The following is a 13,265-nucleotide window of genomic DNA, read 5'->3' as shown; positions in this document are numbered from 1 at the left end:
AGTGCCACTTTCATTCTTAGGAGAGGGGCTGCTGACTGTGATGCAGGTACCTCCAAGAACCACCATGAGTCAGACTGGGTTCATAGGATACTGTACTTGGATAGGATGTACAGCACCTCATGTCTACACTTGGCTTTAATATGGAGGCTCTCTTCTTCCCCTTTGAACCCTTCATCCTCCGCTCAGGTATAACACCCAGATGTCCAAAAGACCTTTGGATTTTGCAATAGGCAGAATCTATTGAATCCACCTTCATTCTCGAAGTGAGAGTGGTTGTAAAATCCTGCACCATTTTATACAATTAGTGTAGACTTTACTTACATAATTTGGGCTGCAACAAGATTTCCTGTTGTCCTCCCTGGCCCCCTCAGAAAGTGTCAAATATGATGACTTCCAATTAGTATCAGTCCCTTAAAATACCAGCTTGACTAGGGAAGCAATTGCAATTCTAGATATACGTGTAAAATTATTCTGTATGCATGTATGTTGATACATGAATCTACTTTGGTGAAAGCCATAAAAGTCTGGATGCCAGGTGGGTGTTGTGGTGTGAACAAGGTAAATGCGCTGTGTGCAGATACGATTTCTATAGCTGAAGTGCTGGTATCCCTATGTGAAGGCTAAAGTAGAAAAAAACTGCAGTTCTCCACTAATGTATCTGCTCTGTACACTCACTCCCTTTTTATTTCTTTTTTCAGTGTTGTTCCCTTATGGAAACTCACACATCTATTTTGAAAATGGGAGAAATATCCCAGGGGAATTTATTCACCCATCAGACCTTTCCTTTTCTTTAATACAGACTAGAGATATATGGAGAAAAGCTGATTCAGCCATGACAGCAATAGAGGTCAAACTTCTGCCTGGTGTAAATTTACATAGTTTTTCTCTGGCAAGTGACTGCAAGAACTGCAGATGATTAACTACTTCAAAGCATTGCATTGGGTCCTTTTGAGTTAAGATTTCTTTACCTCATTAACAACAACATGAAGCTAATTCAAAATCTGGGAAGAAGTTTAGCTCTATTCTGCTTTGTAGAACCTTTGTTCCTCCCAAGGAGACAATGCAATAAAGAGCAGATAGAGGCTTTGTTTTCAAGATCTGGAATCAAGATCACCCACAATCCTTATACTGCAGGGATTCGGAGCTTTTCTGATTCAGCCACAATCTAGCAATCTGTTCCTTCTAGTATAATGTACATTTTTTTGTTCACAGAAATATTATTTGTTTCAGATATTTCTCTTGGCCTGTTAAAGAGTGGCTTTACTCTACAATCACCATTTTCTACTAGAACATCACAGTTTCTAGCTCAAATGCAGGACTGATGCTAGGAACACAATGCTGTGAGCCCATGAGAGGGAACCTCAGTTCCCACCTGCAGATGAACTGCTGGTGAAACTGTAGGACTAAAAATTACTATTGGCAAAGACAATGTTAGTGGTGGTGTCCTCCCTTCTCATTCTGTTCTCCTGCCATTGTGGTCAATATGCAAGGACTAGGATTTCCATTATGACTAGATTAGAATTGTCTATGCTACTGCTTTATAAGATGAAAAATAAGAAACCCAAGCAAATCTAGCAAGTGATCAGCATTTCTTGGACAATTCTAGAAGTTTTTTCTTTCAAATAGAGCTATCTGTTTAGCTACATCTGTAAGTCAAAAATCCCAACTTTCTCTCCTTTAGCGTACTCAACTTTCTAATATTCATAGTTGTTTTCAACCAATTGCAGGTGGTAGAACCATCAGCTTTTTACCGTAAAGGTGGAAAACATCTTTAGTCCTATCATTTTTTGACTACCTCTACTAGACTGGTTGCAGTAGTCCCCCATTCCCAGGGATTCATTCGTCCTCATTGGATGAACTGGTCTAATTTGGCCTGTTCCATTATATACAGAAAAAATAAACAGACATTCTGAATCCAGAATGAATTACTGCACTCCAAATTATTTTCATGTAGAAATTGAAGAAAACGAATCATGCAACACAGCATATACTTATATGTATGTATATATGTACAGAGAGGCAGTTTTTTCTCCTGGGTAAACTACCTGCCTGACAAGTAGTTTAGCTGACAGGAGATTGGTTTTCTTTCCTTTCACTAGGGTCCTGAAAGGTTAAATGTTCTCATTTAACTCATTTAGCAAATAAAGGCCAACTAGCAGCAGGGCTGAACCACAGAAAGGATAACAGTGTGTATGGGATGTATCCATCTTGCAGAATGTGTGTTGACACATATACAGGATTGCTACAGTTGAAATTTGCAGGTGGACTCCAAAGCACATTTACCCCCATTGCTGGAGAGAAATGATACAGAAATTCACTGTTTCTGCATCAGATCACAAAATCTGGAAAAAAACAAACTCTTGTCCCATTAACTACACATTTTGCCCTTTTATTAGAATATCACATTTTGTGTAGATGTTGAATCCTGTACAGAACTTTCTTGACAAGTGCTCTACCAAAAACCTCTGGTTGCTGGCATTGCTGACTTCTTTGAAATCAACTACCTGGAGATAACTACCTGCTACAAAAGTATCAAGGTGGCTGTAGCCTGGAGCCTTTCCGTAGCCTGGAGCCACGTACCTAATTTTTTTTTCCCAAAACCTCACCTCTAATCACTGTTTCCTGTTAGCATCAGCAGGCACTCTTAGGATCTGTGAAGCATCTCTTATCCCCTCCCTGCGGGGAGGCTCATCACCTCACAGACAGTCAGATTCTCTTCCAAGAGCCAAGTGTGTACCAGTTAGGCAGAGCTCCACGCAAACCATAAGATCTTGTTGAAACCCTGTCTCATACTCTCAAGTAACAAACTTGAGGTTACAGTCCCAATTTACAGCAGAGAACAGAATTCTTCAGAATTCCTGAAGGGAAAAGATAACTTGTGTGTATTAGTGATGTTCACAAACAAAAGAAGAAAAAACCCCAGACCTACAATCTTTGTGGCTGTGGGGTTTGACCCTCTTTGTTTCACTACATTATTTGTAGGGTTTATAACAGGGATGTTAAGGATATGGTCGTTGGATGGCTATAAAGGGCTTATTTATGGATGCCCAAAATGTAATGAAAAGGTTCACGTCTCAGAAATGTATTTTTATTGCTGAGTTGCTAGCCTTCTTTGTCACCTAGGCAGCTTGGGTTATGCTTTCCCATGCACATGAAGGTACAGGCATAAGACTGGTGTGAGATCTGTAGGCTCACCCACCCCTGGGTGTAGCTATCACTCCAGAACCTTGAACTGAGCAACTTCAATTTATGAAGCTGTTTTGAGGAAGTTTTGATCTACCAGGGAATTATATGGACTCAGTGTTTAGTACCGTCTGTACTTAGGCATTGGGCTTTTGCGACAGACTTAGGGACCTTGAGGTGACATGGTTGATTACAGTTAGTGAGACTGGAAAAGCACTTTGCATTTGATTAATGGCTTCACAGGCACTCAGCATTTTCAACAGTGACATAATTATATTTTAATGGATGTTTATAGTGATTACTGTTATGCTGCAGGGTTTTTGTTAATCATTAGAAAGCTGGCTATCCAGGCAACTGGAATTTAATTATTTGTCTGAGAATTCATTATAATCAAGGGGACAGACAATTAATAACTAATTAAATCCATTGAGATGCTGTGGGAAAGGAGTGTTACTCAACTGTTGCTCACTTGTGGTGGAAAGTGGACAGATACAGAACTGTTAATTTGGAAAAGATGACATCTTTGTAACATAATAGATTATTTAAGCACATCAGTAGTAAACTACAAGCTATTCACTTGTCCAGGCACAATAAGCTGAGAGAAGCCTTTAGATTCCTTCCCTAACCCTAACCGTAACCCTTTCCCTGGTCTGGTTTAATTATGATGACTGAGGAGTTTGAAAGGTTGCAGATTCCTTGGAGCTAGTAAAAGTATCCAGAAGACAGATTGATTGGCTTTGTTGGTTGAAAATCTTATGGATTATATGCCGGCCGAAACATAAAATCAAATAGGCTAACTCACATCAAAAAAAGAATGGAAATCTAATAGCACAGCATTGGGATTATTTATGGTACTCAGGCAGGACATGTTGCAGAAATCAGACCCAGATAATTAGGAAACATAGTAATACTTTTTCAGAAATCTTTATGATATTGTTTTATCCAGGACATAGTTAATTAAAAAAATTGTCATCATGATCGGTTTTTTTTACCTAGTTCTAGTGGCTTTTCAGAAAACAAATGTTTCAGTTGTTATAGTTGCTAAAAAACCCCAACACTGTGCGTGTGTGACTCTTGGCTAGTATCCATTAGATAATCCAGTCATCCCAGTTCGTACAGACCCAATGTGGACATTGCAGTTGACAGTAACAACAGAAAAGCCAGGAATGAATCTGAGGAGACTAAAACCTGATCTTGCCTGTAGTCAGTTCCTATCGATGAGAGAAATTTTGAAGTTCTTTGACTAGAGTCTCTCCTGTTCTGTAAGAACAGAACCTTTCAGCAGGATCACAGTCATACCAACCAGATCCCCACCCACCATGCTGGAATCAGTACAGCAACCTTGATTTAATCAGTCCAAAGTGGCAATCCGATGTCAAGTGTAGATTCACAGTGAAGCATACTCTGATGAGTAGCTCATACCTGGACATTAGCAAGTTTTATGGAAGTCAGGTCTTTTTAGACTCCTCCTTAATAACCCATTCCACTTAAAAAAATTTAACTAGACAGAAGCCAGAGTCATGAGAAATGCCATGGTAAATCCCAGTATGGCCCAGGGAAGTTCATAAGATTGTCCCCTAAAAGTTATGGGAACAGAATTTTATTTCCTGGAAACTCAAACCTGGGAAAACATTTTGCAATGCACTCTGAAATAGGTGCCCTGTTATGTACCAGAGCTGGCTATATTTTAATATAGAGGAAATTTCCCCTATGCTCACATAATTTATAAACCACTTCATGATGAAAACCATTTGTTAAATGAAGAAGAAAGGACTCAGGTTTCATTTTGAAAATTATTTGTTCCATAGCTTAAATTTAAGTTCAGAAGTGTAAATTTTAAGTTCAGCTAGTGCAAATTCTAGCACAAGGCATGTAGTTCATGATTTTCATGTCAAGCTGTTAGATCCAATGAGGTGAGAATCTCATCCTTAATTTTTAAAAATTATATTTCTGGTTAAGAAACACTGTAAAGATGAGACAAACCACACCCAGAAAAGCAGGGGGAAAAGGCAAGGTAAATAAAAAGATACCAAATCATTGTATGCATAAGGATCTCATGGCTTGATCTGGTGAAATGTTCCAGTTTAGGTTGATAGCATTGTTGAATTCAGCTGAAACTATGTATGAACTAATGGATGAAAGAAAACATTTTATATGATCTCCTTGCCATACTGAACACTATCGCTGTTGATAGCATATCTTTTAATTCTTAGAAAGCATAGTTTATGAGTTAAGAAATTGTAATAATAATTTCAGAAAAGATATTTTAAGTCTGTTGGCCTCACTTCAATGCTGTTGTTCACAGGACTTCTATGAAGGTATCTTGAAAGTGCTTGGAGATGGTAATGAAAATGAACAAGAAGAAGTTAAACTCAAGCAGGGTTTAAGTGAACTCCCTGAAATTTATGAATTACACCAAGACATCCTGAAAGAACTGGAAGAGAGAGTCCTTAAATGGCAAGTACAGAATGGCATAGTTTGATGGCCTTAACATACCCTCCACAGCAGGTGGGTGAACTCATTGTGTTCCCTTGACCATCTCAGCAGAAGTGAAAAGAGTAGAACCTGAACTACTCTGGCAGATTTTGCGTACAGATAGGAAGGAAGTGAATGTAGAGGCTGTCAGGCTAAGAAATCAAATACAGAAATATGTGTGCAGTGAACAGCCCATGACCCTGAGTGACCCCCCGTCAGTCAGTGTGAGAACAGCCAGCTTCATATGCATTATCCCCTGCTAGTTCCCAGTCATCACCAAGTGGCTTCAAACTCATGACCTGAAGGTCACAGACTTGTGCTGTGGGAAGCAGGAACGACTTACATCAGAACTGATCCTAAAGAAGATCTGTCTTCCAGAAGTTTACATAGCAGCTGTGTAGCTCTCCGTTAAGGGAGAGCCCCTTGCTCCCAGCACCAAGGCAGGGATCTGCTCCCTCAGGCTTCCAACTCAAATGAACACTGGCAGCCTGTTAATGGGACTCCATCAAACGTCTTCACAGGGCAAAGTCTTTCTATGAGAGAATAAGACCATGACTAGGACAGACAACACTCCAAAATTCATTTGGCTAAGGAGACCCCTGACTTCAGCCAGGCTGCCAGGTTCTATTGGATGGACCATGAAACCCTACACCTCCAACCTGCTAAACACTCTAGGAGGCAGTGGTCACTGAGAATGGATGATCCTATTTCTACACAGCTGCTGAGCAATTAAGGAAGTCAGTTGAATGAGGAGAATTTTTCAGTAACAATTCTAAATGTAGGGCACAGGTCTCCCTGCAGCCCTGCACTTCCCCAGTCAAAGCACACAACAAGGAAAGGAGAGCCTAAAGGGAGCTGTGTTTTGGTTTGTGCCCACCAAGGGACTGTTGGCAGAAGGACTTCAAAAGTGTCACCAATGATTTATGATTTATACACTTTGAACACAAACAGGCACAGTGTTTCCAGCTAGGATCTAAAATGTCTTGGATGCTAAAGAAGTCACAACCCTACTCTAACAGCATGCTGCCACTTCCCTAAGATGAAAGGAGCACAACCATAAATGCCCTAAGAGTTCTGTCCAGAACTACTCTGTGGCACTGGGGATAAAAGAGGACTGTATTGCAAATACTGCAAATACAACAGATAAACATATGTTCTAGACCTGCACTCACACAGGTTCCCAGGTCATAACCCCACCTGGAGCTTCCAGTAAGCCCTTCCCTGTGCCTGCACTCCCCCAGACACTCTGTTGCCCTGGACATCCCCAAGAACTCACGTTCCTCTAATAAGTATGATTCCTCTTTCGTGAACTCAAATTTTGTTCAGCTTTCTCCTTGTACGTGCTTTACAAATATTTCAATACTGTGCATCTGAATATTGAGACAGATGACAGTAAGGCAGTGCTGAGAAACAGGCAGTGAAGGAGAGCTGGGGATCTGATTTTACAATAAATGTTATATTCTCCCCCACAAACAGTGCTCCAAGCACTGCAGCAGTTAGAAGGTCAATTTACAGAAGTGGAAGCTGTGTCCTGAAAGGAGCCTCACAGTGCTGCTATGGCAGAGGCACAGCCAAAGGACCAGCCCCCATGGTGCCCACGCTACAGCAGCCTATGGTGCTGAGAGCCTGATCTGAGGCATTCCCTCTTTCCTGCCATTCAGCCTAGGCTTTAGGTGCACAGTGTACACAGCGACTGTGGGTCTAATACAATAAGCAAGAAGTATGGCTCTACTTCTTTACTTTTATTTACTTATTTGTTTATTTGCTGCTTCTTTTCTTTCTGTGGCCTTAGGGATGAACACCAGAAAATTGCCGATGTTTTTCTCTCCAGAAAATCAAGGTTGAATCACCACACGGCATACATTATGCAGTTTGACAGAAATTTGGCTTTGCTAGATGAGATGTGCCTTAAGTATTCCCAACTGGCTACCATGATTCAAGAGTTTGAGGTAAGGCTCACATGCTTTTTTACGTGCACTAATGCATGGCTTTACCATGGGGATTACTCAAGGATTTGTTTTTCTGGAACCCCACCAGTGTTCACACATAGGGTAGAATGGAAGAATAGTCTTCTTTCACAGCCCAGGTGCAAAAACTGAAGTGAGAAGTTCACTTGTGCTTGATGTGTTTGTTTGTATCTCTGTTGCCCACACCCTCCTGCATGTGCATACAGATCCATGAGTATATTTTGCTGAAACACAGTGAAGTGGTGTCTCAGTCACTTTTTAACTTACCAAGTTCTTTGAGGATGCCTTCGAGTTAATAACTGGGATTATAACTAAGATGACAATTTACTGCTGAACTCGCATCCCCCTGATCTTTGTGTTTCTTCCCTTCCACTGGGGACAGCAGAGCTCTGGTGATAGCCTTTACAGTGTGAAACACCAGCTTCTGAAAGTGGTACACCGTGTCTTCCAGTATCGTGTGTTGCTCACAGGTCAGTAAAATCACTCTCAAAAGTACCCAAATAGAAGCACTCCCCTGATGTTCTGTGCCTCCACTGTGCTATGTATTGTTGCCATAACAGCTAAAATAGGACTAAAGCAGTATGGGATTTCCTGGGAAATTCAATATGCCTAGTTCAGGATTCAGGAAGTGTCAGCCTGGGAAGAGGCAGGCACTTCTATGGGACAGCCATGTTGAAAGGTCACAAAAAAGCATAGTCAGATGCTTTTAGTCATTCCTTCTTGGCGTTTTCCTTCCATGAATCAGGAGAGGCAGAGTTCAGCCTCACAGCCAACAAACAGGTTTGATTTTTTTATTGTGTCAGGGGTAGTTGTCAGAGACAGTAGAAGACAGGTTACCTCGCAAGGAGACTCTGCACTGCATCCTGTATGACAGTGTCAAGCACTGTCTACTACCCAGTACTGCACCAGAAGTCCTGTGCACAGTACACCCAAAGGTAGTGATTAGTCAAAAACCCAGTCCAATTTTGCTGCATCATAGGAGGCAGAGATATAAATTTACGTTAACAGTACACTTACAGATTTTACATTTACAGTTATACCTTCCCTGTACATTCAGGACCATGTATGTAACTACTACCTGAGTCTTTCCAAGGGGGGTTATGTTCCTTTGCTGCAAGCCACCCCAGATCTAGCAAGTCTGAGCCTGTGAGGAGAGCAGGCTTTCCGAAGCCTGACTGTACAGAACTAGTGTCTCCTTCCTATGCCTATAAAAAACATATGATTAATTTACTATAACTGTCAATATAGCCAACAGCATTCGTTCACCTGGGAAAATAGAATTAATTAGGAAAACAATTATTTGTAAACTGGTGCCACTCAGCAATTGTCTTGACTGAGAAATGTTTTTGACATTGTTTATTTATTTATACTTGCCAAGTTATGTGAGCTCAAATCTGTATCAATGCTCTTGCTTTGATTCTCAAAGTAAAATACCATCAAAGATGAGTTTTGCTTTGGAAGGAGGCTATATATACACTTAATTATTTGGGAATAAATTGCTGTGGGGCATTTCTGTGGATGCCCCGTTCCTAGAAGTGTTCAAAGCCCAGGTTGGATGGGGCTTTGGGCAACCTGGTCTGCTGCAAGGTGTTCCTGCCCATGGCAGAGGGATTGGAACAAGATGATACTTAATGTCCCTTCCAACTCCAACCTGTGTCTGATTTTGTGATTAGGATTTAATGTTTTAGCTAACAACACTACAAATTATGTTGATCTATATTCTGATTGTTGGATTTCTGTGTTTGTTTGACCATTTAATACAGATTACTTGAATAATCTTTGTCCTGATTCTGCAGAGTATGAAGCCACACAAGGTAAAATGAAATTGATAGAAGAAAACTTCTGTTTTGCTAACATTGCTTCTAAAGAGGTGCGAGATCTCTGTATTGGTAGTATATACAGGATGATTATTTTCAAGATTTTGCATTAATAGGTTGGATGCAAAATCTGTAAGAACTGCTTATTAGTTTAGACAAATTATTTAGGACAAGAATCCTATTTTTTTTTCTTTTTTTAATTTAAACATATGGACTTCCCATAGTTTTGATGTGATGGAACTTATGGAAGAAGAAAACATCTATACAGACAGTGCAGATACCACAGTTTTGCCCCAGTCATCAAGGAAATCCTAGTCCTCTTTGGCTTTGTAAATATTTGGCCTGGTCATTGTAAAGTCAATTTGGATGGCTCCCCCTGCCTGATTGTGAACCATTATCTATGGTATGCCTACTGTGCTCTGTGAACTTGGGAGATACCCAGGAGGTTTGAATTGTGTATCTGTATTCTGGATTCCTTATAGTTACATCAAGTTGAAAGACATTGCATAAAAAACAGTTCTGCAAAATCAGGAGCATATCCACTGCTAACACCATCCTTTCCACTACATGAGATAGATAAAGCAGAAGTCTCTTACTCCCGCTGAAATGAAAGCAAGGTTTAGTTGAGATGTCTGTGGGAGTAGTTTGGAGGCTGGAGTAAGCAGTAGTAACATTGTATTGATGAAATCAATTCACCCCTGCTACACTGATTATAAATCCAAACCAACTCATTGCAGTAACATCAGCGGTTGAATGGTGAAAGTCAGTTTTTTCTGCCCAAGAGCAGAGACTCATGCAAGATTTAGGATCCTAGTCACTGACAGTAGAACTACAGCTATACCAGTAATTTAAACAATAGCAGGGCAGACACTCAAGCCCTCTCACCACAATTGCCTATCTCATTTGTGGTTAGGAGATGCTTGTGCCATTCCTAGCCAGCATGCTGCCAAGTTATGGCCAGAAATTGATAGAGAGCCCTGTGCCACATGGTAAGGGATGTGAAATAGGGACCTGAACCAGGTTATGCCACTGCTCTCAGTGCCGGCAAACATGTCCTAGCCCAGGTTATTTGCCAGTGGAGAATCCAGGAGTTAATTCATGTCACCACTTCATACACATTTCTATCAGAAAGGGATGACGTGTCCTCTCCCTCAGCAGTAAGAGCTACAGCTTAGACTGCCATGCTATTTGATGGCTAACGTTGGGTTACATACATCTCTCTACATCACAAGACATTGACAAAAACATCTGCAACTAGAAACATTACGAAAAAGATTTAGTGCCATCCTAGGTGTTTAAAAGGGTCCTCATAAGCTCTCTGAGTCAACACAAGTATGATGCAATTTCACCCAAGAAAATGATGTAGGGAAGAAGGGGACACAACACTGTGTGCCATGTCAGAGTTGCTGGGCAGTTACATTTCGAAAGTGACAAAGAAGCCAAAGGATGCTCTTGCAAACAGGAGGGATTTGAGTTATTTTTCTACTCTTGTGTGATATATGGTGTTTGTTTTCCTTTATCCTTCAGCTGCCTTATTCATAGTTTCTGAAATCACGGACCAAGCCAATGACAGTATGCTCCAAGCGGTGAGTCCTACCATGACACATGCTCCCTTGATCAAGCGTGTGTTTTGTGCACATCTGTTCAAGTGAATACATATGTCCATTAAATTCTGAAGCCTCCTCCAAGGTGACACTCAAGGGCTTATATAGATCTAGTTTACAGTACTGGAGGTATGGAGTTGGTCTATGCCATTTAGTGCAGCTGTGCAAGATGCAAGACACTATAGCCAAAAGCGCAAAGGATTTTTTTTTTCCCTCTTGGAGTTCAACTCACTTCTTTATTATTTCATTTCCTGAGCAGTGAGCGGGTTGTTAATAATCATTCAGGCATCAAAACATGAAATACAAGAGACAAAGCATCACATGTTGCATCATCACATTAAGATGATACCGATGAAGGAAAGGAGTATACCAATCTTCTTAATAAGGGCTTGTTTTCAGTATGCTTTTAAGGCTGAAGAAATGAATGTGCATGAATTTTTAGGGAAGAACAAACTAATCGGTTATGAAGATGAAAGAACAGATGTAGGTTGAAGGGATGATGTCTAACAAGCCTAGAGTTTTATCCTAAGAAGGAATTTAATCTGACCCCTCTATAAAAGGAACTCTGAAGCTACGGACTTACTAAGCAAAGTTTTCAAGTGGTTTGATTCTGATTTTCCTTCTCCTCAGGCAAAGAATTTATACTCATATTTTTCCATTATTAAAGCAGTCTTTGTACTCTAATAAATATTTCATCAAAAACCTGAGATCTCATGAAAACCTTCCAGAAAACTCTGGAGAGCTTTAGGGATATCAGAGCTTTAGGGATATTTGTGTTAGTGGTTGAGAACTCTAAGAGCTCAGTTCCTAACAGATTGAGGTCACACATCTTTTTGTGGCACCTCTGCTTCCTTTGATTTCTCTTAGATATATGGGATATTTATATAAATACTTCTTTGAAGTAAAAAATATATGTAAGTAACTAAAATCAAATCTGCTGTGTTGCATTGCCATGAAATAATTTTGTCTCTACTAAGCCGTGCTTTAATTTGAAGAATGTCATTGTATCATCTGAGTCTTATACGTCACAGACTGTATAATAATTGCTATTAATAATAATAGCAGTAATAGCAATAATAATCCAAAGAGCAACTGTTTTGGAATAATTTCATCACAAATTCCAGATAGATTTTTACATTTATTTTTTATCATATCATCAGAGCACATCTACTCTTTTTCAATAAGACTCCAGCAGTTTTTCCTGGGAACTATTAACCCAGGATTTTCAAGCAAATTATGACCATACCTATCTCCACAGCATTTTTACCATGTAAGAAAATATTACTTTCAATTTACAGATGTACAAACAGAAGTACAAGGCACACCATCACCACAGAGTATTGTGTCTATCTGTAATTCCAGGAGATGAACTAAGCAGGGTTTGTATTGCTCTCTGAATGTCTACAATCTGTTTGAGGCCCTGAGACGCTAAGAGCTATAAATCACTGTGGCTATTAACAGCTGGTGAATTCCTTGGGGAGGCTTTCCTGTTGCACAGACATCATGATAAAATTATGGAAGCTGCAGTTCACTGCTAAAGTGGCCACAGCAATATTTCTGACACCCACTTCTGCAGTACTGTCTGGGTGGAACTTTTATTCCTTAATTGCAGGATTGTGAAGGATCTTTGAAAGAAGAATGATGATAGTTTTAAGACCCATGAAGAAAGCTATATAAACTGGGAATTTGGGGAACTGATGGGAAACTATGCCCCCGCCCCCGTCCACCCCCGTCCCCCCCCCACCAGCTGTCCACATTCCCAGATAAACCACTATCCTTCACATGTGATGGTTGTTTGACTTCCTTCAGGAAATGAGTTCAATACTTCTCGGTCCGTTTCCTGGTGAACATGTGTCCATATTGCAAACATCAGCATTTCAACAGGCGCCTCTGCCAGTAGTCCTGAGGAAAGCTGGGCTGCTGCAACTTCTCCTCTCACTCTGGTAAAAACCCAGATGAGTAGTCCTAGCACTGGCATGAGTGCTAGCACAGGAGAATACTGCCTTTTCTGCAGATGAAAAACAGGTTTCCATTGTGGAAGCTGTCAAGTGGACAAGTTTTGCCAGGCTAAAATACCCTTCAGCGACAGGAAAGTCTTTTGCAAATACCTTTTGCAGAAGTCATCTGTCTCATCATCCCTGATATTTCTTGTGCTATTGCTTTATATGTTGTTTCCATTTTATTTGCCTGTAGTATTTTAGAAGTGACCTGAAAAAAAT

At 40.4% G+C, this 13,265-nt stretch overlaps 1 protein-coding gene and 1 long non-coding RNA gene across 3 annotated transcripts in view; one reads left to right on the top strand and one right to left on the bottom strand.

Moving 5' to 3' along the window:
* LOC136296493 (uncharacterized) overlaps nucleotides 1-13,265 on the bottom strand; it is a 105,680-nt gene that overhangs the window by 64,185 nt on the left and 28,230 nt on the right. The window lies entirely within an intron of this gene.
* FGD5 (FYVE, RhoGEF and PH domain containing 5) overlaps nucleotides 1-13,265 on the top strand; it is a 78,130-nt gene that overhangs the window by 38,390 nt on the left and 26,475 nt on the right. The window contains exons 6-10 of one of the 2 annotated variants that reach the window (XM_066195738.1): nucleotides 5,489-5,640; nucleotides 7,451-7,607; nucleotides 8,011-8,095; nucleotides 9,389-9,439; nucleotides 10,970-11,028. In XM_066195738.1, coding sequence (XP_066051835.1) covers nucleotides 5,489-5,640; nucleotides 7,451-7,607; nucleotides 8,011-8,095; nucleotides 9,389-9,439; nucleotides 10,970-11,028 — 504 coding nt within the window. Of the gene's footprint in view, nucleotides 1-5,488; nucleotides 5,641-7,450; nucleotides 7,608-8,007; nucleotides 8,096-9,388; nucleotides 9,440-10,969; nucleotides 11,029-13,265 lie in introns of both variants that reach the window. The other variant, XM_066195737.1, reaches the window with a different exon arrangement.

The sequence above is a fragment of the Chamaea fasciata genome, unplaced genomic scaffold (genome assembly GCF_029207755.1).
Source record: "Chamaea fasciata isolate MVZ Bird 193981 ecotype frontalis unplaced genomic scaffold, bChaFas1.0.hap1 SCAF_13, whole genome shotgun sequence".
Taxonomy (NCBI): domain Eukaryota; kingdom Metazoa; phylum Chordata; class Aves; order Passeriformes; family Sylviidae; genus Chamaea; species Chamaea fasciata.
The sequence above is the reverse complement of the archived record's forward strand: the minus strand, read 5'-3'. Positions and strand labels throughout refer to the sequence as shown.